At 36.2% G+C, this 26785-nt stretch overlaps 1 protein-coding gene across 2 annotated transcripts in view; it reads right to left on the bottom strand.

Moving 5' to 3' along the window:
• The window catches only part of TNKS2 (tankyrase 2), a 71725-nt gene that overhangs the window by 33314 nt on the left and 11626 nt on the right, over positions 1 to 26785 (bottom strand). The window contains exons 2-13 of one of the 2 annotated variants that reach the window (XM_037804261.1): positions 26517 to 26741; positions 23786 to 23881; positions 15141 to 15177; positions 14875 to 14950; positions 14391 to 14485; positions 11663 to 11729; positions 8219 to 8405; positions 7052 to 7173; positions 4292 to 4383; positions 4132 to 4210; positions 1410 to 1581; positions 1005 to 1040 (exon numbers count right to left, since the gene is read on the bottom strand). In XM_037804261.1, the coding sequence (XP_037660189.1) occupies positions 1005 to 1040; positions 1410 to 1581; positions 4132 to 4210; positions 4292 to 4383; positions 7052 to 7173; positions 8219 to 8405; positions 11663 to 11729; positions 14391 to 14485; positions 14875 to 14950; positions 15141 to 15177; positions 23786 to 23881; positions 26517 to 26741 (1284 nt within the window). The remainder of the gene's footprint in view (positions 1 to 1004; positions 1041 to 1409; positions 1582 to 4131; positions 4211 to 4291; positions 4384 to 7051; positions 7174 to 8218; positions 8406 to 11662; positions 11730 to 14390; positions 14486 to 14874; positions 14951 to 15140; positions 15178 to 23785; positions 23882 to 26516; positions 26742 to 26785) is intronic. The other variant, XM_037804262.1, reaches the window with a different exon arrangement.

Below are 26785 nucleotides of genomic sequence, written 5' to 3'. Positions count from 1 at the left end.
CAATAAGAGAGCATACACTTAATATACAAACATCTCTTATGACAACAAACACAACAGGAGAAATCAAAGGCAAATGGGCTGAGGATATGAACAAGCCATCCACCCCCTCAAAAAAAAAAAAATGGCCAATAAACATATTAAAGTATGCTCAAGCTTACAATCAGAAATGCAAATTGAGATACTATTTTCCCCCCCATCCATTTTCAGGCAAAGAAGAAATGGGGGAGTACACTAACAATATTTCAATAATCTGCATTAAAGAGTATCTATTACTTCTGTAATTACACACACACACACACACGCACGCACACTCACCCAAGGAAAAAAACAGGTCTTTCCATACACTGTATAGTGGGAGGGTAAAATGGTACTTACAACCTTTCTGGAAGACGATATGACAATTATACACTATCCTGTGACCTGGAAATTTCTTCTTGGTAATTTATTCTAAGAAACTAGCTGGAAAGTAAGTAAAGCTATACGTAACAGCACTTAGTAAAAAACTGGAAAGACTGTACAAGTCCATCACTAGGAAGTTGAATTAGTACTATCAGGGGATTAGTATTATTGTCTCCAAAACTGACAGTGAAACACATGCGTGGTATATGGGGAAGTAAAGGGAATCCTGAAAGCAGTTGTGTAGTTTACCATTTTGGCAGATCCCAGGAGGCTGCATCTACCTGCCTTCCTTTATTCAGTGTTTCTCAAATTGTGGTTTTCAGATCATAGGCATAAGAATCATCAAGAATGACTATTAAAGATACAAAAGGCTTGATCTGTTAAATATCTTCCCATTTGAGTTCTGAGATGTCAGAGCTATACCACTAAATTCTAGTAAATGCTAGAGATGCAGCCAAAGGCAGTTTAAAATTTAATGGAGTAGATTCTAGACTGAAATGTTTAACCTATGCCAAGTGTGCTGATATTTGAAATACATATTTTTAAATGTAATGAATATGAGTACATTCACTAAGTACGTTTTAGTAAGTCAAATAGGTGCTTACCTTGTATAAGCTCTACATGCCTTATATATGAAGGATCTAAAAAAAGGAGTAAAGAAGCATGGCCAGTATTTAGGGTATTATCACCACGGTTGCCCTACTAAAAGACCATTATTGCCTTTTAAGTTTTCCTTCCTTTAGAAAGAAATATCAACTGTTTTATTTTATTCTTAAAACTTACTTGTAAACCTTAAGAATCAGGTAATTTACTCAGAGAAATTAGGCAGAAAAAGCTATTAGAACAAAATCATAACACACACATTTGGGCACTGAATATAATGAGTTAAGAAATAGTAAAAAAATTCTCAAAAATGTTCTTTTTACTACCAACTCCTTCATTTAACAACGATTTGTAAAAATTTTAAAAGGTTAATTTTTAAAAATTAATTTCATGAAAGGATTCAATACCTTGAAGAAGTTGCTGCACATTTTCATTTCCCATCTGCAAGGCAGTAAAGCCCTGAAGGGATATGATAGAAGGATCGCATCCATAGCTCAGAAGGAGGCGGCAGGTCTGTAGATGACCACAATGTGCAGCTCTGTGCAGAGAAGTCTGACCAAGATTATCCAGAGCATTAACCTTAACAATGCAGAAAAAAACAGAAATCAGCATGCACTGCTGAATTTAAAACCATCCAAGCATGTATTTAATACTTGTTACTAATGTAAAATCTCAATTATTCCTTTGTGAAGCTTATTATTCAGTGCCAAAGCAAGTATTTTTTGCTTAAATCTACAGCATAAATTCACCAATTCATGAATGCTTTATCAGAACATTCAGATTCACCAATTTAGAGTTAGACATTATCTAAGAAAATCTAACCCATGTTATTTTTATGGATCTCTGCGGTCCAGAGAGGTGGAGACTAATCCCAAGACAGATAATCAGTAACAAAGTCCAAGACTAAATTAGCATTAAACACTTGTATTGGGTTAGCCCTCTACTTTATTTAAAACATAACCTGAAGGAATAAACATACTGTGGTATATTCATATGCAGAATACTTCTCCACAATGAAAGGAACAAACTACTGATTCATGGGACTCTCCAAAACATTATGCTGAGTGGAAAAAGCCTTACATGAAAGAGTACATATTGTATGAAGCCATGTATATGAAGGTCTAGAACAGGCAAATCCAATCTAAGTTGGAAAAAAGTCAGAACAGTTGTTGCCTAGAATGGGGCATGAAGGAAGTTTTTTGCCATGAGGTAATGTTCTATATTTTGATAGTTTACAGAGGTATATGCATTAATCAAAATTCAGCAAATGCAAACTTAAAATTTGTGCATTTCACTGTATATAAACTTTACATCAAAAGAAAAACTGTAAATAGATACTGAACTCTAGATGATGATGTGCATGTCGAAGTATTTAGGGGGAAGTATACAGGTATCTGCAAATTACTCCAAAATGAGTAAAAAATAAAATACATTGATGGAGAGAGGGATAAATTGATAGATATACAATCAAATGAATAAAATGTTAGTAGTAGAATCTAGGTGGTGGGTATACACTTGTACTCCGTAAGATTCTTTTCAACTATATGTTTGAAATTTTTCATAATAAAATAAAATCACCTGGAAGACTCTCCTCACTTCATTCCTACTCCTCAGGGGAGTAATTCTTCATAACATAACTGAGAAATGAAATTCCTCAGTAATTATTCCTGTGTTCACTAGTGTGTTTTGAGAGACTTTTCAATTCAGTCACAGAATCAGAATGTATTTGAACAGGAATCCAGCAAAATCTTCTAAATGAACCTAAAACTGGACTACCAACAGCTAGAATCGAAGTTTAGAGAACCTAAGAAAATGATTTAAAATGCTCAGCATAATTACTCTTTTTATTTATTCACATACCAGAACACTGAAATGTGAAACATCCACTTGAAAACTTCATTTGGATACCATTTTGTATCACAATTAGGGTGACCTTTGTCCTGGTTTGCCAGGACGTTCCTGGGTTTAGCACTGAAAGCCCTGCATTCATGGAAATCCCTCAGTCCTGGTCCACTCAGTCAAGACAGTTTCACTGAATTTCACAACTGAAGTCTGATGTGAATCCAGTTATTCAGGTAATATAACCACAGTTATTGAAAAGCAATATATGAAAGTTATAGAACAGACAGATAAATGAGATATGCCAAGCAGTCAAACGGAAATAATCTTTATTTCATTCAAAAATGTACAACAGAAGAGAATAAGATTATACATTATCAGTAATTCCCCCAAACTGAAGAGAAAATAGGACACCAAGAGGCAACACCAAAAGAAATTGTAGAATTCTAATTGGTTCCTGGAGTAGAAACCCAAGGATGGACAGATCAGAAAACTATTCTGCAAAGCCCATTTAGGGAAGGGTCTCAGAGGCCACCCAAGAGTACGAGTCTCTATTCCTTTCTTCTCCATTCTTTCTGTTACATACTGAATTTCTACTAAAGATTTTGTTTGAAGGTGGCAAAGATCTATAGCTAAAAACTGTGAAAACTACTGAAATAGGTGACTGTCATACTTTTCAACTGAAGATACTACGTATATCTTTTACCGAGTAGTATTTTTTAAAGTTCCTGGGTTATTAATGACGGTTTCTAGCCTTGAGGAAAGCATAAATTATTCTTCAAATGAAATGTTTTGTGCACAAAACCAACTAAAGAATAGTAAGGTCCCGACATGGGGAGCTATGTAATTTTTAGTCAAATTATTTAAATAATTTATTTCCTTCTGTTCTAAGTTCTTGGCTTAGAGAAATAAAAGTTAAATAAGGCTGTGGTTGAGGTAACCAACAGGAGTTATCATGGTAATCAAGGAGTAGAAAGGGATATAGACTAGCTGTAAGTACATAAAGAAGACTGGGAAAGACAATAACCTTCAGGATAACTTGACCAGTGGGGTATAAAGTTAAAAGGAATGGAGAAGTAAGGATATATAGGAATAACATATTTTTAAGTTAAAAGGCTTTCTAGGGAAAAAGATATGAAAAAATATCTGCAAGACTATTGTTAAGTACAGATTAAGAGGAAAAAAGAATACTTATGAGAAAGTAATAGTTAAATACATTAGGCATTTCATCTGCTAAAGAGAAAATAACTCTTTGGATTTACTCAAAGATTACCAAAAGGAAGTATATACCTTCGCTTCATGTTTCACCACTACTTCAACAACATCATTATGAGCTTTCTCAGATGCCACGTGTAGAGGAGTCAAGAATCTTAAAAAGAAAAAGTCAGCCAGACAATGAATATCTTTTCCAAAAAATATCAATAATATTTCATTATTAAAGCATACTTACTCTTTAGTCTTTTCATTGATGTTTGCTCCTTTTCTTAGCAACAGTTCACATATTTGCTTTCTTTTGGGATATGGAGATGCAGCAGCACAATGCTAAATAATTTAAATTGCAGCATTAATCAAGGACTATACAGAACTCATTTGTATTAAGAACAATCGTGTTTCCAATCAAGAACACTTAAGCTATTTAACTTCTTTTATTTTTGACCTAACTTTGCTCTTTAAAGACTTTCCAATGGATAGAATGTGTAACCATTATCAAATTCTGAGCCTGAAAATCTCAGTTATCAGATGTATGTTATTAAATATTTTGATCAAGCTTTATATTTGTTCTACATCTTTCAAAAAGCCACTACTGATGTGATGAAAGCTAAATAACTGTGACCAATATCCCTTTCAAGGCTTTTCCCATATAGCTTATGCTTTTTCTTAAACATAAGAATTAAGGGTTAAGAATTAAACACCCCAAAGACTGGGATTTATTTACATGAAGAAATAAAAGGGCACTCATCAGCTCCGGATTCTGCTATTTAATAGCAATGATGGACTAGATGATATCTGAGTAGTATTTATACTTCCCTCAACTAGCTGCTCCAGCAGATTAAGAACCTTGGATTACCAGTCTGGCAAAATCAGTGGTAATAAAAATGATACACTCTCTAGCATCTATGTCTGGATGTATCAAGGAGGAAAGATGGTGGGATGAAAGGATGTCAGCTATAAACCCAGTAAGTATCTTATAGCCATGGCCAGTATCTTTGCATCCCCAACATCCAGGATAATACTCATACACAACAGGAATTCAAAGAATGTCTGAATAAGTAAGTGACTAAATCAATGGACATATATTAAGTTAAAATTGGAAGCTGAGAATCCATGAAATACAAGTCTGGATTATTTTTAAGCTAAGTTGCTCCACATACCTAAATACACAGTACACTTGAAATGTGTTCTGATTTTTTTTTTTAGAGAAGTTGTGGGTTTACAGAAAATTCATGCATGAAGTACAGGGTTCCCATATTCCACCCTATTATTAATACCTTGCATTGGTGTTTACATTTATTACAACTGATGAAACCATATTTTTATAATTGTACTATTAACTGTATTTCATGGTTTAACTTAGGGTTCACTGTTGGTGTTGTGCAGTTCCTTGAATTTTTTAAAAATTAATGTTCCAGTAACATATATACTACCTAATATTTCCCCCTTTAACCACATTCAAATATGTAATTCAGTGCTGTTACGTCCCTTGGTAATCTATAGTCTAGATTCTGTCTCTATACGATTTTAATCTGTTGTTAATCATAAAGTTTATTTGATTTTCATGATTTTGCTTCAGATTCATTCTTTGATGTTGCTGTCACCAAAATCATCCCTTTGCTTTCAATAAAACCATTTCTAATTGTTGAACAGAGCTCTCGGTCTGTTAGTGGTAATAATCACAGGAAGTCTATCAAGATAGCACAGAGAATGGAAATAATTTATGTCCAAGAGTTCTGAATCACATCTATTTCAAACTGTACTTGCTCCTGTGCACTATCCTGGGTCAGGAGCTGTAAATTCCAAAAACCTGGAATAAACCTCTGCTCCATTACTACCCACTAATATCTAACTCCTAATATATTTTAATGTTAATAAAAAGATGAGTTGTGTAGTACCAGGATATTTAGGGGAAATGACATGACATTAGTTTATCAGATGAGAAAATTTCCTATGTCAGTGCCTTTCCAAGTTTCTCTGTACTGTTTTGCTATCTTGTCTGATGCTGTTATTTTTATTTTGCATTAGCATTTCACATTAGTCTTGACTTTGCTAATTTTTTTTTAACTTGGATATTTCTACAAGTTAAGTAACAAAAAGGTCCAAAATGTTTTATATATAGGTTCCTACATAAATCTCATGTAAGTTGGCATAAGGCATAAAGCAAAAAAAATTGCTAAAAAGACTAGGTAATTATGACTACCACAATCTGTTTGTACATATATTAATTGACTTAGGGTCTTCTCTCACCCAAACCATATTTTGCAATTCATACAAAACTTATCTTTTTCCTTTTAAATTTCCTTTAATGTAGTCTCTGATTATACCATTCCCTCTCATATCCTCCATCAACTATCCCTACTAGCTCCCATTCTTTTCTGACTGCTTTTCCCTTAAACTTCCCCACTCTCATTTACTTTGTTATAGCTCCAAAGAGTTTATTACCTCAGTCAGGGAAGTAGCCTCTACTCATACAGACACTTTATTCACACAGTCTTAAGAGGACACACACAGACTTCAGATCTAATTTTGAAAAAAAAAATGGCAATACTGGAAGGAAATATATCAAGTGGTTTTTATCTGGATTATTTGCTTTTCCATTATTTTTAGTAGGTTTCAAATTTTCTAACATAAGCCTTTACAACTTTTATAATCCAAAAAACCAAATGATATTGACCATCTGTGATAATAAAAGTTATATATAATATATGCCAATATATGAATAACATTTTTTCTGGAAGGATACTCAAACTATTAACAGTATTACCTTTTGGGAGGTGAGGTTGCATTTTTTTTGTACTGTTTAAAAATCTGTCTTTATTTATGTATAGGCAGTAATTTTAAAAAGCACAGATTTTAAAAATAATGCTTTGGCTACAACTAGGACACTATGATTAATAATTTTGTATCATCAAAAGAAGCAGTTTACTACTAAACTAACATTAGTTTACCATGTTTTCGGTTATTGTATTTTGAAAATTTAAATCTGAAACATTACCAATGCAGTTTCATGTGTTTGAGGATGCTTGAAATTCACCATTTCCAGAGAAAGGTGTTTTTTAATTCGTGTAACATCAGCTTCCCGTGCAGCTTGCAGTAATGAGTGGCCTTTAAATTCATCTAGATGAAGGAAAAGTATTTAAATCTGCATGAGAATTATCAAACTGACAGAGCTTACCCTGTATTGAAAAAATCTAACCAAATGCCAGATTGAGGCTCTCAAGATATTCTCCAAATATAACCCCTGAGAATTGAGGACAATGCTATTCCAGTTCCCCTCAGTTACGTTCCGACTCATTCTCACAGGCTTAGTCATGGCAGACTGAAGGTCTGTTCTAATTCATAAGTGGTTTAGAGATATCTGTAGTACTGCAATATATTCCTGTCCAGAAAGGTGTGAGAACTTTCGAAAGCACAGAACTTTTCTCAGTAAAAAAAAATGAAACAAAGGGTGATTATGATCCCTACCCTAACATTATGGCAGTATCAGATCGTTTTGCTCGCACCTACCAGAGTGGGGATCATACAAATTGGTTACTTCCAACAAGAGCCACCTGCTGATGAGTAATTGGAAGAGGATATGTTTTCAAGATTCCTCTCAAGGATTGTGAAATCACCCATTATTGATGATTTTTCTAGAATAATGCAAGACTAATACATGTTTCCTATTTATGACTAATAATGCTGTACCTGAACTAGGTGGCTATTTCTCACTATCCCTACTTTGATTATAGACAGAAAACCACAGAACTCTGCCTAGGTACCAAAGGCTATCAGGTACTAAGATCTGGAAACTCCGTTTATAATATAGCAATCCTGCAAAAGACACTTTGATTTCATGAAAGAGTAATCACAGTGTCATGTCAAAATAGGAACTCCAAATGCTCTCATTTAAAAAGCATACCAGTTATAATAAGACCAACCTATATGAAAAGCAGGTAACTTGACTTCAAAAAATAAATACAAATATATTTTATTTTCATAGCATCATAAAAGTATTCTGAATGAGTAGTCACATCCAAATTATAGAATATGCTAATCTGAACAACAGATACCCATGGCTAAGGAAAATAGTCTATAATTTAATCATCTAAAAGAAAAGAAAAAAAATTTAGTTTATTGATTTCGTAATATTCTAGCTGAACATGCACCATTTTATACTCACATGCTAATCTTTCTTTTAACTGTGGTGTGGGAGCCAAATCTACAGCACTTTTATTGTGACAATTCAGCAGTGTTGGATCTGCACCATAACTTAAAAGAAGAGAGCACACTTCAACCCTGTTCTTAGAAGCTGCCTCATGAAGAGGAGTGAATTGCCACAAGTCCATTGCATTTACACAGGCACCATGCTGGGGGGGGAAAGCAAATATTTAGCATTCAATTTTTAAGAGATTTAAAAATTATTAGTACTGTGTGATTTAACATCATGCAAGCTAAAATAGGTTATGTTTCCAAAGCTCACTTCTTAAATCAATTATTTCAGAAAATAGATCTATTTTTCTCCTATGGAAAAAGTAGCTAAGTAGCAAGGCCTGCCAACTCTTTTACTGTTAAAACAGGAATGAAGCTTTAGATTTAACCTGCATCTTTTCCAAGAACTAACTTTTTCCTTTTTTGAGGTATAACTTACACATGGTAAATGCACAGTTCTTAAGCATATACAGTCTGATGAGTTTTGATAAATGCATATATTCATGATACATCACCCAAATCAAGATATAGAACACTTTCATTATCTTAGAAAATTCCCTCATGCCCCTTTTATAGCAACATCTATTAGATTTACCTGTTCTTGAATTTCATACAAATGGATTATAGTATGTACTTTATGTCTAGATTCTTTTGTACACATAATGTTTCTGAGATTCACTCATATTGCTGTATATATCAGTAGTCTTTTATTGCTGAGTAGCACTCCGCAATGATGGACTTTTGGGATGTTTCCAGTTTTTTAATATTATGAATAAGCTGTTATGAACTTCAAATACAAGTCTCTTTATGTACACATTTCTCTTGAGTGTACATAAAGTTCCCTAGGAGTGGAACTGCTGGTCATATGATAGATACACGTTTCACTTTATTACAAACAGCCAAACAGTCTCCTCAAGTGGCTGCATCATTTTGCTTTCCCACTGGCAATCCAGTTCCAGTTGTTCCACATTCTTGTTAATACTTGGTATTGTCAGTCTTTTCCGTTTTAGTCATTTCTAACTCTTAGAGTTGGATGGACCACAGAGGTATAATAGTTCAACTTTCCAGTAAACACAAAATCCCTTCCACAAAATTCCTGATAGAATGTGGGAGAGCTATTTTATTCTTTTAGTACTCCCCTCATGATACAGAGCCACTTCTAGGCTGACATGGATTTTTTTTTTTTTTTTTTTTTTTTTTAAACTAGATAACTCCTTTTGTCAGGAAGTTCTCTCCTTACATTAAGCTACATACTTTTAACTTTGACCCACTGGTCTTTGATGCAAAAGAGATCAATATTCTTCCTTGAAATATTTCAAGGCAACTCATATCTTTCTTTTCCAGTTTAAATACCCTTATTTCCTTTACTCATCCTTCATATCAGATGGTTTCTAGACCACTATCACTCCAGTGGCTCTCAACTAAACATACTTCAGTAAATCAACATTTAAAAAAAAAAAAAATTGAGAGCCTAGAATAACAATAGATTCCTGATATGATTTGACTGTGCAGAGTATGGTGCATCCATTATTACATTTAATTTTGACACTATGCTTCTATTACTGGTATGAAACTATTTTAGTTTTTAAAGCAATCACATCACAATTTGTACTTATACTTAATTAGTGGGTAATTTAAAAGCTCTAAACTTTTTTAACATGAACTAAACAACAAATTATGTTCTCCTCTCACATACTGTTTCTGTGCAATATACTTTCTGAAGTTAAATCTTATTGATTCCTATTAAATGTTATTTTATTGGTTTCAACCCAAGCTTAAAGCCTGTGAAGATGTTTTGAGCCTTTACTGTATCAACTTGAATATTAATTATCCTCCCCAGTTTCATGTTGATCTGCAAATTCTGTAAGAATCCCCTCTAATTCTTTATCAAGTTAAAAATAAATGTGACCATGAAGACGGCAAGGACAGTACTCCGTGGCAGTCCATCAGAGGTTCCAACAGTCTCTTTCAAGCTGAGAAAGAAATACCAGTCAACACTTTCCGTACAGTTGTCAAGTAGTTTTGAGTCTACCTGACAAAATTTATCTCTTCATTCTAGCCAGATCTGTGCACTTGCTTCCCTATACTCAGAAACTATAATGAAGAAGTAAGTTGAGAGACTTGTTATCCTTGTGCCTGTTAGTACCACACCTTCATTATTTGAATGCCTTGCCCAGGGACCATGTATTACTGCCTTCCATGCTTAGTGCCCTGGTCATAAAAAGCAGTTGCTGAAGGTTTGCTGTAAAATTCCAGTTTCTGGCAGCCAGACTCTTTTGCAAGGGCTGCCAAATATCTCAGTGTTGCCCAGACTTCTGCCTGTATTCCCAATCCCTATCTACTTGCTTTCTCCTACTTTCCTGAACTTGACTACTTTGGTAACTGACTATGCTCCCACTTCAGCTAATCTCTACCCTACAAATGACCCTGGTGTGCCTCCCATTCTTATTTAGTAAAATAACAGGTCTTAGGAAAATACCATTAAAATTGTAAGTCCCAGGGAAATATGTCTGAGGTTTCACTTTCATTCTTAAGAATATTCCAAATGTTCTGTTGAATTCATGATTCAGTTTTATAATAAGTAAAAGCATTACTGCTACAAATGTATAATATTGTTGCCACATTATAAATTTAAAAAGGCTTATGGGCTATTCAGAGTATCAAATCATTATTTATAAAGTTGTTTCTGTGGGAAAATATATTCCATTATGGTAGGTGCCCAAAAAGAAGCACGGAGATAACAGAAACAAGGGTACTCTTTCCCTTCCCATCACAACTACTGACAGAGTAAGGAAAAGTACTGAAGGGTCAGAGTGGGTTCTTGGTAGAACTCTCAAGAATTTGGGTTAAGTGTTGGGCAAACACATATGTACAGAGTGGGGGAGAAAGGAATGGGCATGGGTAACATCCTTAGATCCACTCAAAGAGAATATATATCTTCTATTGCCACCCCACAGGGGTTAAAATAAGAAGTTTCTTCCCAGTTCTGGGAACCCATAGGCTCTTCCTGTAGCCACCCAGCATACTGGAAGAAGCAAAGCTTACCAAGTGAGCCTGTTCCAATCCAAGTACATCTAAGCAAGTCTGGCAAATACACCTAGTGGTTTTGATACCATACAATTCACTAAAAATTGCTTTCTTTATATTAGTTTTCAGGAGTTTTGAAATGTCACCTTTGGATACAAATTACAGAATCACTTAATATGCTATTCACAAGATGGCAATGCTACTTTATATTTAAAATCTTATGGTATCTCAAAAATCTCAGACACTGACCTATCAATTACATAATTTTGTAAAGATTATAAATACTCCTTCTATACTAAATACTAAAACACAGAATAGGTATTATGTATTTCAAGTAACTTAATATAATCACAGAAAATAATTATTAGAAAGGTACAAGAAAACTAACCTTGACCAGTAGTTCAGTTACTTCATAATGACCATAAGAACAGGCATTGTGTAATGGCACCAGATCACTAAAATATGGGAGGGGGACAAAACTGTGTTATAGATTCATTAGGCCTATTTTATTAGTTTAATTTATTTTACACTTCAGTTTAACAAGCATACAGCTTATGTGACCTTGTAATAAAAATGTCAAAATTTAATAACATCCATTTGAACCCTAAGTTCTAACAATTCTGACTCCAAATTCTCCCTCAAATCCATCTCCCTGTTCCACTGCTAGCACCATTGCCTTTGTCTGTGCCTATATTATCTCTCCCCTATACTAATGAAATAGTCTCCACTCCAATTTATGCTCCAAGCTGTAGCCAGATTTTTCTAAAAGGTATATCTGATGTGATTATTCCTTGTTTTAAAATCCTTCATTGGCTCTTCTCTGCTTTCAAAACAGTTTCAACTTCTTAGCACACAATGATGTAACCCTCTCTTAACCTCATCCTTTAATAATGATATGCTGAAACTACTTGCAGTTCCCTGAATACCTCTATACATATGGCTCTGGGGGTAGGACATATTTCCCTCCCTCCTCATTGGCCTGGCTTACTTCTTTCTGTCCTTTCCAAACTGGGTCTTCTTTAAACTTTTTTGGGGGATCCTGTAAGGTAAATTACTATATTCCTTAATAAACTGAAACCCAATTCCTTCAGGATGGCAATGGGGGAACAACTTCCTATATGGGAAGATACACTGTGATCTTAACTTCTATCTTTAATCTTCTCCTTCCCCTTGGGAATCTCACCAATTAACATTATTACCACCAAGATGGCCTCTGGCAAGTGATGGCCACCCTAAGGCCTAGTCTTTAGTTCCATATCTTCTCTCTTTAAAAGCTCCTGGGTTTCCTTACCATTTTTGCCCATATGATTCCTTATTTTCTCCTGAGCATCCATTTTATTCCCAACTATTTACTACATACCTCCATCTAAGTTCTCTTACCATTCACCCCTTAAAAACAAGAGATCTAAAAGTGAACTCAATATTCACTAACAAAACAGAAGTTTCTCTTCTGGATCTCAGCAGATATATCACTGGGTCTCAGTCTTTCAGCCTGAGTTTGAAATGTAGTAGTTATCTTTTTATTCCTTTCTCTCTCATTACATCCAGACATGACAAAATTTATCCATTCTTTCTTTTTAATATCTCTTACACCTATGCCTTCTTTTCGTTTCCTTTTCCTCTGCCACCACCACCACAGATCCTCATTACGCCTGAACTCTTACAACCCTGCTTTACCAGCTGCTTTTTGTCTCATGCTTCCTCTCTCTCCAATCTATTCTACACACTGTGGTCAAAATGCTCCTCCTAAAACTCTTCTTTTAGGACATATAATTTCCCTTGCTTAAGATTCTTCAATGCCTATTGTGGCTCACAGAACGAGGACTGAATTTCTTAGACTGGAATACCAAGTCCTCTAAAACCTATTCCCCACTGTGCCAGTTTGAATGTATTATGTCCCCCAAACGCCATTATCTTTGATGTAATCTTGTGTAGGGAGGCGTTATCAGTGTTGATTAGACTGTAATTCTTTGAGTGTTTCTTTGGAATGCACCCCACCTAGCTGTGGGTGATGACTCTGATTGGATAATTTCCATGGAGGTGTTGCTCCACCCATTCGGGGTGGGTCTAAGTTGAGTCACTGGAGCCATATAAATGAGCTGACAAACAGAAGGAACTCAGTGCAGCTGTGAGTGACATTTTGAAGAGGAGCTACAGCCAACAGGGGCACTTTGAAGAAAGCACGGGAGCTGCAGATGAGAGAAAGTTTGAAGACAGCCGTTGAAAGCAGACTCTTGCTCCAGAGAAGCTAAGAGAGGACAAATACCCCAAGTGCAACTAAGAGTGACATTTTTGAGGAACTGCAGCCTAGAGAGGAATGTCCTGGGAGAAAGCCATTTTGAAACCAGAACTTTGGAGCAGACGCCAGCCACGGGCCTTCCCAGCTAACAGAGGTTTTCTGGACACCACTGACCATCCTCCAGTGAAGGCACCTGATTGCGGATGTGTTACCTTGGACACTTTATGGCCTTAAGACTGTAACTGTGTAACCAAATAAACCCCCTTTTATAAAAGCCAATCCATCTCTGGTGTTTTGCATTCCAGCAGCATTAGCAAACTAGAACACCTGCTTAATTCTCCAACCCTAACTCTCACTTCTCCCCTATGTGAATCATCTGTTTCAGCCAAACTAGTGTAGTCAATGTTTATAAATCATTCTGTAATATCTGCTTTAGCAACTTCACTCATACCAATCCAGTTATAAAGGGTGCTGTTCCCAAAATTCTTTGCTTTCTTGAACTGGGATCTGCCTTTAAAGTATAGATCAAGTACCATATCCTCAAGGCTTTCTCAACCATGCCAGCCATCACTGATAAATCCCTCCTGAGAATTCCTGTAGTACTATCTCTCTTTATCACCTGGCACTTAGTAGATACCTCTTTGTTTCGGGAAGTATCTTTTCATGCCCCCTTAACTATAATGCAAGTTCTATGAGTGGTAGTCTAAGATTTATAATTTCCTCTGTCCTGAGAGCAACCTGCACACTGTAAAAGCTAAATAATCATTAAGTTATGCTGTATAGTAAAAAATCTGATACAATGATTTTTTTAAAGTTCACAAAGATTGTAACAAGAAGAATGACATTTAGGAAGTACTAATTTTATTCAAATACTTACCCTTTATCTTTAGCATGGACATCAGCTCCATGTTGCAATAATAGCTGTACAATCTTGACTCTGTTGTATCCTGCTGCCAAATGCAATGGCGTTGACTGAAAAATTAATCAAATAAATTAATGAAATTCAAATGATATAAGCTGAAACAAATGTGTGAAAATATAAACACCCAAGTAAGACAATCAAGGAAAAAACCTTACATCATTGCCTTAATAGTTATTAATTTGGTTTTACAAAATCCAACATATATACAAAAGGTATAGCATATGCTAAAGTTTATAAATATATGACTGCACACATAGGAAGCAAATAAGTAAATGTTTATTATCAGTTAAGTTTTACTGACGTGTAAGAATTCTGAATTACTGTTTAAAAGAAAACATCAGCACTCTCTTCAAATACATGCTTTAATTTACAGTAAGACGAAGGTATCTTCATTTTACCAGAGGATAAGCACAAGTGTAGCAAGCTGTAAAAGAAGTACCTTTCTGCCATCACTTGCATGGCAGTTGACATTTAACGGTGTAAGTAGAGCCATCATTTTTTCCTCATTGCCACTCCTAGAATATGCAAATAAAAAGTATTAACAATTTGTATTCTTCGTCAGACACATATATATCTGTTTAAAAAAAAATTCTTTTTTAAATTTGCTTAATGTAAAGAAAATTTTTAAATGAATGTGTATTCATAGTACAAATTATAATGTGATAATTATTATAAATAGTACACATTTATAACATTATTATGTACCTGGCACTTTCCAAGAGTTCGTCTTTCTTATATTCACCTGTGAATTAAGAAAAAAAATTGGCAAAAATTTAAAACTATTTTAATTACAAAAGTAATGATGGTTTTATGCAGAAATGTTCATTGAACTATAAAGAAAGAAGATAAATTGGAAATAAATTAGTATTTCTAATAATCAAAAAATGGTCACTCAACAGAATATTATGAAGATTAAAAATATTTATATGAAGAACATGGACTACCTCTGTTACTACATTTAGTGAATGATTCAATGTTATATAATGAAGTGTGACCACAACAATATAAAACAATATGCAGAACAGTGAAGTGAGAAGCTTCAGGGCTAATGATAGATGGACACAAAGAAAATATTGAGAGAGATGGAAATTACAAAAAGGAACAAAATCCAACTGCAGACCACAGTAACAGAAATTAAACATTCCCTAGAGGGGGGTCAACAGCAAATTGAAGCTGGCTGAGAAGCAGAAAGGAGAAAGAATAAATAAAAGTGAACAGACACTGAGGAACCTGTGGGGTACCATCAAGTATGCCAATATACACATTGTAGGAGTCTAAGAAGGAGGAGAAAGAAGGGGACTGAGAGAACATTCAAAGAAATAATGGCTGAAAACATCCCAAATTTAACAAAAGACATAAATATACACATCCAAGTCACTCCAAGAACTACAAAAACAGGATAAACCTAAATAGACTCACAACACACGATAATTATAATCAAACTATCTTATGCCAAAGACAGAGAGAGAATTCTATAGAAAAAGCAAATACATAGAGTCAGAAACTAGAACATAAGTTACTAGGGGCCAGGGTGGGGGAAGGGAATGGGGGAGTTCATGCTTAAATTGTAGAGTTTCTATTTGGGGTAATGAAAAACCTTCAGGAATGGATGGTGGTGATAACAGCAGAACACCGTGAATGTAATTAACAACTCTGTATTAAATATTTGAATGTGGTTAAAAGGGGGAATTTTAGTTTTATAAATGTTTCTAGAAAAATCAAACAAAAACACAAAAAGACATAGGACTGTACAACACAAACAGGGAACCCTAATGTAAACCATGGACTACCATTAATAAAATTATTAAAATGCTCCTTCATCGATTGTAACAAATGTACCACACTAATGAGAGGTGTTAATAATAGGGTGGTGTATGGGAACTCTGTATTTTATCCATGAATTTTCTGTAAACCTACAACTTCTCTGACTCAAAAGAAATGTGATTAAGTGCTGCCAAAAAAAAAAAGAGAGACAAAGAGAGAATTCTGAAATCCTCTTGTGTTGACAAAGTCCCTCAGCTTTTGTTTACCTGGGAATGTCTTAATTTTGCCCTCATTTTTGAAAAACAGTCTTGCTGCATATAGAATTTCTGGTTTGCAATTTTTTCATTTCAGCACTTTAAAAATGCCTTCCCTCCAAAAGGAGCCGAGAGGTCACTCTGGTGGGCACTCTTATGCACAATTTAGACAACCCTTTTCAGGTTTTAAAGAATTGGGGTAGCTGGTGGTAGATACCTGAAACTATCAAACTACAACCCAGAACCCATGAATCTCGAAGACAATTGTATAAAAATGAGGGGTGACAATGGGATTGGGAAAGCCGTAAGGACCACACTCCCCTTTGTCTAGTTTATGGATGAATGAGTAGAAAAATAGGGGAAGGAAGGAAACAGACAGACAAAGGTACCCAGTGTTCTTTTTTACTTCAATTGCTCTTTTTCACTTTAATTATTATTCTTGTTATTTTTGTGTGTGTGCTAATGAAGGTGTCAGGGATTGATTTAGGTGATGAATGTACAACTATGTAATGGTACTGTGAACAATCGAATGTATAATTTGTTTTGTATGACTGCGTGGTATGTGAATATATCTCTATAAAATGAAGATTTAAAAAAAAAAAAGAAAAAAATAATAAAAAAATAAAAATGTCTTCCCACTGCCTTCTTGCCTCTATGGTTTCTAATGAGAAACTGGCACTTAATCCTATTGAGGCTCCCTTTCACATGACATGTTGCTTCTATCTTTGGGATTTAACAGTTTGATTATAACATCGTGTGGTGTGGTTCTACTGGGTTTATTCTCTTCGGAATTCAGTGAGGATCTAGGATATGTATATTTATGTGTTTTGTTAAATTTTGGAAGTTTTCAAACATTTTGTTTTTGTTTTCTCTAGTTTGTATTGATTGTATTTATTCCCCAATACCATCCCATTTTCAACGCCTTGCAAAGTTGACATACATTTGTTCTCTGTCATGTAAAAATATTCTAATATTTGTACATTTAATCACAATCATTGGCCACTCTAGGTTTCACTAAGTTATACAGTCCAAGTATTTATCGTTTATCTTTCCTTCTGGTGTCATACATACCCCTAACCTTCCTCTTTCAATTGTACTCACAGTCATCTTTGTTCAGTGTACTTACAATACTGTGCTACCATCATACAGTATTGTGCCATCCATTTCTGGATCTATACAATCAATCCTCTTGAACATTATATGCTCCTTCAGCACCAAATGCCCAATCTCTACCCTCTATCTCCTGATATCTTCATTTCTATACTCTTCTCTAAACCTCTCTCTCCTATCTTTCCCTATCTGTCTTTCCCTAGCACTCCCTTTAGGATTTCTTGTAGAGGAGGTCTCCTGTCCACAAACTATCTCAGTGTCTGTTTATCTGTAAATGTTTTAAACTCTCCCTCATTTTGAAGGACAGTTTTGCTGGATGTAAGATTCTTGGTTGGCAGTTTTTCTCTTTCAGTATCTTGAATATATCATACCACTGCCTTCTGGCCTCCATGGCTTCTGTTGAGAGATCTGTACCTAATCTTATCGAGCTTCCCTTGGATGTGATGGATTGTTTTTCTCTTGCTTTCAGAATTCTGTCTTTGACATTTGAAAATGTGATTAGTAAGTGTCTTAGAGTAGGTCTATTTGGATCAATTCTTCTTGGGGTTCGCTGCCCTTCCTGGACCTGTAATTTGATATCTTTTATAACAGTTGGGAAATTTTCATTGATTACTTCATCTATTATTCTTTCTGATCCCTTTCCCTACTCTTCTTGTTCTGGGACACCTATAATACGTATATTCGTTGTTTCATGTACTCATTCAGTTCCCTGAGACCCTGCTCACATTTTTCCATTCTTTTCCCTATCCTTTTGTGTTTAGGATTTCAGACCTCTTGTCCTCTAGTTCACTAATCCTTTCTTCTGCCTCTCAAAATCTGTTGTTGTATGTCTCCATTGTGTTTTTCATCTCTTCTATTGTGCCTTTCATTCCCATCAGTTTTGCCATTTGTTTTGTCAAGATTATGAATTCTTCCTTAGGGTCACCTGGTGTCATCTTTATATCTGTCATCTCTTTTGTCACATTTTCTTTCATCTCGTTGATTCGATTTAGCAGATTTGTTTGAGCATCTTTAGTTGTTTGAACTCTTGAATCTCAGTTGAGGTATTGGTTTGTTCCTCTGACTGGGTCATATCTTCATGTTTTCTGGTGTGGCTTGTGATTTTTTGCTGTCTGGGAATCTGATTTTCTTGATTAGTTTATTCTGGAGGTTGTTTTCTCTCTTTTGCCTAGGGTTTTCTTGTTGGTTGTTTTTGACGTCTATCTTTTGTTTCTCTCGCTGGCCAGTTGTCAGATTGGCTGTGGCCCCCACACTTCCCCACAAAATCAGGCACCCACTGTGGCCTGCCTCAGTGATGGGAGGTAGGCATTGGGAACCCCAACATGTTCATGTTTGTGGTAATACAAATCTGCTGGCTTCCAGTGGTGCTCTGCTTTCCACTGGCCAGCAAAACCTGGGTTTGTTTTAAAGCCCTGCTTTAACAGTTGGGTCATCTGTATTTCTCAGCCAAAAGAGGGCCAGGTTTCCATGCAGGGCATGTAGACCAGCTCCTGTGGTCCTAAGAAACAGTCTGGAGCATCTTTTTAAGTATTTTAATTCCCTTGCACCTTCAGGACTGTCCAGCAGATGGCACTGTTCAGTAACTTAACTGTCCTCAGAGGCTGCTTTGCCCCTGAGCACAGGCTACGTTTACACAGTTGAACTGAAACTGTGAGATTCCTATGCTCTCACTTTGTCGGCCAAAAGCTGGCTCGATGTGGGGCTCCACCTGTGTCACAGTACTCCTTCAGTTGACCCAGAACTCTAGCTGTCCCAATGCAAGGAAACAGCCTCTGGCTGCTGCTTCCCTCAAGGGTAGGAGGAGGGCTTTCAGACCCAGGGTTAGAAACTCAGTCTCTGTCCACATTTTCTCAGTCTCTTTGTTCCTCACTGATCTGGGCATTGAAATGTCTTCCCCTGTCCCCAGGGTCTTTAAACAGCGGGGGTACGTTTCACTGCAGTGAGAGATTTTATAGACTGTGTCCCTGGTGGGAGGGGTCCCGTCTGCTGGTTCTGTGCCTTTCCCACACTGAGACCAAGTGAGGGGAAGGGGAGAGGACTGGGTGGTCTGGGATGGAAGATTCCTACCTGATATTTCTCCTCTTTCTTCAACTCAGCATTTGCAGGGTCCTTCTTCAGTCTATATCCTCCTCCACAGTTTCAAACAATTCATAATTGTCCTTTTTTTCCACTGAATTTCTGGAGAGTAGTTTTCAGTAGTTGTTAATGTTGCCATGTTAATGACATCACCTCCTTATTTATTCATTTTTAAATATTCTCTCTGCTCTTCCTCCTTCTGGGATTTTCACAATGTATATACTGGGACACCTAATGGTGTCCCACAGGGACCTCATGGCTCTCTGTTCATTTTTCTTCACTCTTTCTTCTTTTTGATTTCAATGGTCTTATCTTCAATTTCATTGATTCTTTCTTCTGCCAGCTCCAATCTGCAGGTGGACCTCTCCATTCAGGGTATTTTTGATTTCTGTTACTGTGGTCTTTACTCTGATTTGCTCCTTTTCATAATTTCCATCTTTCTCTTGATACTCTCCTGTTCATCTATCATTTTCCTGATTTCCATTAATCCTCTGTCCATGTTTCCCTTTAATTCTTTAAGCATATTTAGGACCCTTTTTAAAAGTCTTTGGATGTCTCAGGTCTGGACCTCCTCACTGAAGGTTTCTAATGCTTCAATCATCTCCTTTGCCAGGGCCATTGTTTCTTTGTATCTTTTTTAATCGTTTATGGAAACCTAGTCATTTTGATACTTTAACGTGTTATTGCTAGAATTTAGACTCTGAGGCATCTGTTCCTTCATATTGTATCCAGCTAGTGTTATGACAGAGTTTTTCTTGAATGACAGGAGCTAACAACAATAAAAAGGATGAAAAAGCAAACACCTTTCCCAGTCTTTGCAGACTATGCAAGTGCTCTCTTTCAGAGCTTATCCATGCTCTCAGGATAAACTTTAGGATATCCATGCTCTCAGGATAGCTTCAGGTCAAAGTGTAGGACAGTTCTGGTCCTTTCTGTACATGCATTGTCTTATCTTAGACATGTACATGTGGCCTGAGGAATTCTCCCACTTACGTGAATAGGAATATCCTCTCTTCCCTAGGAATAGTTTCCTCATGGTCTCAGGCACTGCACTTCAAGTGCTACAGCCAGCAGTCTCTTGCCCCAGGCAGTATTATTTGACTGCTCTCCCCTAATGTTCTGTAGGGTAGCCTCAAGACAAGTTCTGGGATAGCAAGTCCCTTAGGCTACCACCTGACTACATGCTCCCAATATATGCTCTAGGGTTTCTCTGCTCCTTCCAGAACCAGGACCAGAAACCTGCACTGGGAGGGCAGGCCAGTTCCATGCTGAGCTGTTGAAGGGTAGGGAAGAGGCCAGTCAGGGCACCACGAGATCCTACTACTTTTTTCCCCCCAAATGCAACAGAAGTTTGTTTCTTATTTACTTAGTCTAGGATCAGTGTCAGATTGATGGATGAGGGGATTTGGGGATCTAGGCTCCTTCTGCTTTGTAGTTCTACGGTCTCTAGCCAAGGAAAAGGGGAAGAGAGAATGATGTGCTTCTTAAAAGGCTTTGCTCTGGAAGCAGCACATATCACTTCCTCTCACATTCCAGGGAAAACAGGAACCATTCTAATATTTTAAAGATGGAATTTAATACAAGAGATTGGATGCAAAAGTGTTAGAAAGGCTAGAGGAACAAAATGCAGAGGAGGTTACCCAGGGATTTCTAATTGTAGAAAGTCACTTCTACTCTTAGATTGGAGGAGCAAAAGGGAAAATGGTACTATCCAGAGCCTGTGTTCCTTGTGCTGCTAAGTCTATTAAAGCACCTGCTATTGCCGCCACTGGCATCAGAACCACAACTACACTGTAGGAAGCCAGGAGCTCACACTCATGCTGATGCTGCAGTCTGGAAGTCTGATGTCACCTGCTGCTGTTGCTGTCACTGCCAGAGCTAGAGTTCATGAGTACCACACCGCTGCGGCCAATGGAATGCCTGAGACCACCACTATCTCTGGAGCAGTAACCCAGAAGCTTGTACCTGCCTCATTGCTTTTGCTACTGCAGTAGTGTTTCTGTGACTTCTGAAGAAAAGAAAAAGGCTCCTCTCTTCCTCCCACCTTCTAAACTTCCACCAGTGCTACTCACTGGCAAAATCTAATGAAATGTAGTTTGCAAGCTTCCAGCTCTTTGCAATACAGAGGAGAGCATAGCAGGGTGGGGATAGAATTGAGAACAGATAAGTGGCTGGTACAGTAATTTCAGAGTACTTAAGGTTGTAGTTTCAGCCACCTTCCTGCAGTTTTGCAGAGAGCCACTTCAGAAATGGCCCAAGGACCCCTCTACACTACCCCCACCCCCTGTATTTCTATAAAAAGGCCTGGAGGAATGCTATGATTGTTACTTGGAGATAGACTTTCCTCTCCCCTTATTCCTTCGGGTGTATTCAAATGGTTCCCTTCACCAAAAACCCTGGGAGAGGGACCCCAAAGAACTGGCTCACAAAGTTTTGGGGTATACTTAAGAAGGAAACTCTGACTTATTTCCCAGGTGCATAATTATCCCAGTACTACAATGGCAGGGGTCAGACGAGGTGGGAAAGAGAACTGGGGAGAGAAAACGTAGGGCAATGCCAACTGGAGAGAGGATAAGGACTGTCCTCAGGAATTTTCTATGCTTGAGAGTTACAAAAGATAGATCCTACAGCCCAGCCTGACCAAGAGAACTTTTTGCGATGATGGGGATATTCTGTATCCGTACGGTTCAGCATGGTAGCCACTAGCTACATGCGGCTATTAAGCACTTGAAATGTAGCTAGTGTGTGAATGAGGAACTGAATTAAAAATTTGTATTTTATTATAACAAATTTACATTTAAATAATCACATGTAGTAAGTGTCCTGCCACTTTTAAGCAGCCTTTTCCTTGATTCGGTGCTCACTCTGTTACTGTAGTCCTTTAACTGTTTTCAGGAGCCCTGAGAAAGATGTTTCTGCCAATTCTTACTGGTTGTTGAAAGCTTCTGTGGGGTAGAGAACCCTGAAGCTTCTCACTCCACCATCTTGATCTGATGTTGAGCCCAAAAGATTTTTAAACATTAAGATTTAGCATTATTAAGAGACTACTTTAAATACATACATAAAGTAGGATTAAACTTTTTTATAGGTTTTCTACTCACAAATGAATACACAGAAAATGACAAAGTCAATAAGGTTTAAATTTACCTAATTTAATATAACGATAGTTTTTATTGTGTTGCTGAAACCAAATCCAAACCACTGCCTGCAATGTGAATTGTGTACTGATTGCTAGGGCGTGCCTTCTTTTGAGCCCCCATTTTTCCTTTTTAAAGAAAAAATCATGGAATAGTGAGGACAAAATGAACATTGAATTGACAGTTACAATAATAGCTCACTTTTCTGTAAGTCTTTGGTGGACTACTCTCAAGTTTCCAACAATGCCAGGAAAAAAGTCACAAAGTTCAAGCACAAAAGCTCTTGTTCTTTACTCATAGGAGGATCCCTCAGGTTCCTGCCTATTAGATTAGACATGAAACCAATGGTCATCACATAGTAGATAAAAATCCAGTACGTTATATGGCAGAGAGCTGCTTAACAGTAAAGCACACTAACAAGGGAGAATACTGTGAAATAGATACAAGTTAAAAATTCTTGCCAGTTTAAAATGAACAGAGGGACTAACAGCCTTATACATCTTAAGAAGTTTCACAGACATGCATATGTTACAGCAGAGTACAATAACTGATACTTTTCATGGTACTGAAATGGGTGTGCCCAGAATCTTGTGTTTAAAAAAAGCAAGGGAATGGGGTTAGTACTTTTTGAAAGTATTCTATTAAAAATGATTAAAATACATTAAAGAAAACTGAATACAAAGGGGAAAAATAAGTTATCTGAAAAATTCAGGGAAATTTAAAAAATATCCTGAGTACATGATTGTAATGGGCAATTATTTATCAGTCCCTCCTCCCAATAAGGCAGCAATGATTAATCTAAACACCAACTTTAAAAGAAAAATAAAGAGTTACCTTTCTTAGACAAGAATCAAATGTCAATTGTTCAGATGTGGAAAAGAACAGCAACTGAACTGACATTATTTTAAAAATCTAGTTGAGGTTATCAACTGCAGGAGAAGGATTATTTACCTAGGACCTTGTTCTTTATGTTCTTCCTAGAATTACCAAAGAGGGTACACAGACTTACCAGTCAGCACTGCTTTGGCAGACGGGTCTGCTAAATCTAATGCTGTCCTTCCATCTGTATTTCTGATGGTTGGCTCTGCTCCATGCTGTAAGAGTACTGAAAAAGAGCAACACCACCTTTTAAAATGGTAATCTTAGCAATGTGATTTTAGCAAATCATTTTCTCAAAAATTCTGGTCCAGAAAAAGTCTCAAGTTGTTTCAAGATCCTTCATATCCTAATAATATGATAAATGTTATATTTTAAAGCTAAAAATATTTCAGATATTCTCTTATTTAATGTATGTAATAGACACATTAAATATTTTCTTCACATTCAATGCCAGTTTTTCCTTTGCCATTTTATCAAGTTGGTGGTAAGTGACTAAAGACAGATAAAAATGTATAAGGAAAGAAGAGGCAAGTTGAAAGTTTGTTTTTTCGTTCTATCACATTCCAAAAGAATACTGCCGCCACCACAAACAAAACTTAATAGGTTCCTTAGGTTTTCAATAACTTCTCTAAGGACGTCAGTCATTATCTCCCCATTCTTCAGGAGTATGGACTAAATTAATCAACAGGAGATTGCTCAGCTTTGCCCATTATTGACACCATATAATACTTACACTGCACTTTAACAGCAAAATAAACTAGTCTGAGAAGTAGAGTAGGTGGTACACTCAAACCAAGGTTATAAAATTTCTCCTTACCAGGACAGTTTTTCTTTGGAAAAATCTTAACACAGAGATACATGAATGAGGGTTACCTGCTGAGTACTGGTTTTTTTTTTTAGGTTAATTACATTGAATTTTGAGGTAAAAACCAAATTTTCTCTGTAGGTCTAACAAACCCCAAATCAAAACTGTTACATTATAATCCAAAGCACATAAAAAGAGAAGTTCTGGGCTACTGTTATTAATTATATAAAGATGTTCTAACACACTCTATAAATAAAGTGCTGAAGGAAGACAAATACACGCAGAAAGGAAAGCTCAGCTCCTGTTCCTGGAAAGGGTTAATGTAAATTCCACTCTACTTCTATCTCTAACTGTGCTGTCCAACAGAAATATCTGAGCCATAAATATGATCCACATATGTAATTTCTAATTTCCTAGTAGCTTCATTAAAAAAAATAAAAAGGTGAAATTAACACAATTTAAATTAGTCCAATATATCAAAATTGTCACTCTAATACTTATATCTCAATCAATACAATATTATTAGTATGATATTTCACATCTTTTTTTTCATACTAAGTCTCAGAAATCTTGTATGTATTTTACCCTTATAGCACATCTCAATTGGGACTAGCCACGTTACAAGTGTTCAACAGCCGTATGTGACTAGTAGCTACTATATTGGACAGTAAAATCTACAACTATATTTAGAAAACCCTACATTATTTAACTAATTATTTATATGTCTAGGACTCTGAGGTACCAGGAAAGGGTTACATGATACAAAGAGGAGATTTGAGCAGGGGTCAGTAGCAATACAAAGCAATACAAAGGAAAGGAGAAATGGACAGAGCTATCTAGGAATCTGGTTCTATGTCTTTAAAAACAATCTAATTTAAATTAAACTGATTTGAATAGCAATTTGGGATTTTTAGATGGGGGGATGTGTAATTTAGAACTGCTTCGAGCCTCTGCACTTGTTACACAGAGCTAGCTTTCTAGTTGTTTCAAAGATTTCAGTTGTTTTTGCACCAGGGAATAAGAGAGCTAAGGCAGCAATGAATTCAAAATCCCCTATTCCACTGGGTCTACAAAAGTAAAGAGTTTGTTAATGTAAACAAATAGCCTTCTCACAGGTAATTTTCTGGCATGGTGATCAACATGTCAGGCAAATCCTGAGAATTCTAAAGGACTGCTAGTTTTTCCTTCAAATTCTGCTATTTCTATCCTTGTACAACCTTATCATTTCTCACCTGGGCTATTCCACAACTTCCTGATTAGTGTCCCTGAGGCCATCCATCCTACAGAGCCCTCTTCCAGATTACTCTTTCTAAAACATACTACTCTCATCACTTTTTTCCTACTAAAAATCTTCAAGACTCCACACTGCCTACATAATAATATTTCTTATTAAAAGTTGTAAGTTTACAGAAAAATTATGCAGAAAAAATGTTCCCATATACTCCCTCCTACAACATCTTGAATTAGTGTGGTAACATTGCTACAAATATGAAAGAATATTGTAACTATACTATTAACTATAGTCCATATTTTACATTAGGGTTCACTGTGTTGTACAGTCCTATGGTTTTTAAAAAATTTATTAAATTTAATTTTTAATTTTTCTACATAACTAAAACCAAGTTCCTTGACTTAGAATTCAAAGCCCTTTATCAAGTAATTCCTACCTACCTTTTCAACTGTCCTCCACTATTTCCTGGAAAGATTCAGGAAATATCTTCCTGATACTTGGCTGGACTCGTACTTATCTTCTTAACATTCCTTGCTCATTTCCATGACGATTTTACCTGGTTATTTGTGTGTCCTATCTCCCAAGAGAATGCAAGTTTCTAGAGATTAGGAACTTTGTACTCTCTTTTCCAAAGAAATTAAGCTCAGTGCCATACACTAAAAAAGACACTTAGTAAGTAATGGTTAGATTAAATAAATCATGAACTATCCTTAAATGTTTAAATTCAGCCTGGCAGAATTTGATCACATTAACAAATGAATTCAACCTAGATTCAGATTAGTTACAAACTATTTCAGGAAAATACTGGAAAGTAAGTAGTCTTACCGATACAAACATCAATCTTTCCTTTAATTGCAGCTTCATGGAGGGGAGTATAATTCCAATTATCACGAGCATTTGGGTCTGCACCATGTCGCAAAAGGAGATTGACTACTTCAGCATGACCAAAAGAGCATGCATTATGAAGAGGAATAAGTCCCCCATCATCACGTGCTTGGACATTAGCACCGTTCTGTAGCAAATATTCAACTACATCTTTCCTCCCAAAACCTAGAAGAAAAATTATCCACAGTTAAGTTCTCCAAAAAACATAT

Source organism: Choloepus didactylus, chromosome 15 (genome assembly GCF_015220235.1).
Source record: "Choloepus didactylus isolate mChoDid1 chromosome 15, mChoDid1.pri, whole genome shotgun sequence".
NCBI classification, from domain to species: domain Eukaryota; kingdom Metazoa; phylum Chordata; class Mammalia; order Pilosa; family Megalonychidae; genus Choloepus; species Choloepus didactylus.
Note: the sequence above shows the minus strand (reverse complement) of the source record. Positions and strands in the feature narration are given on the sequence as shown.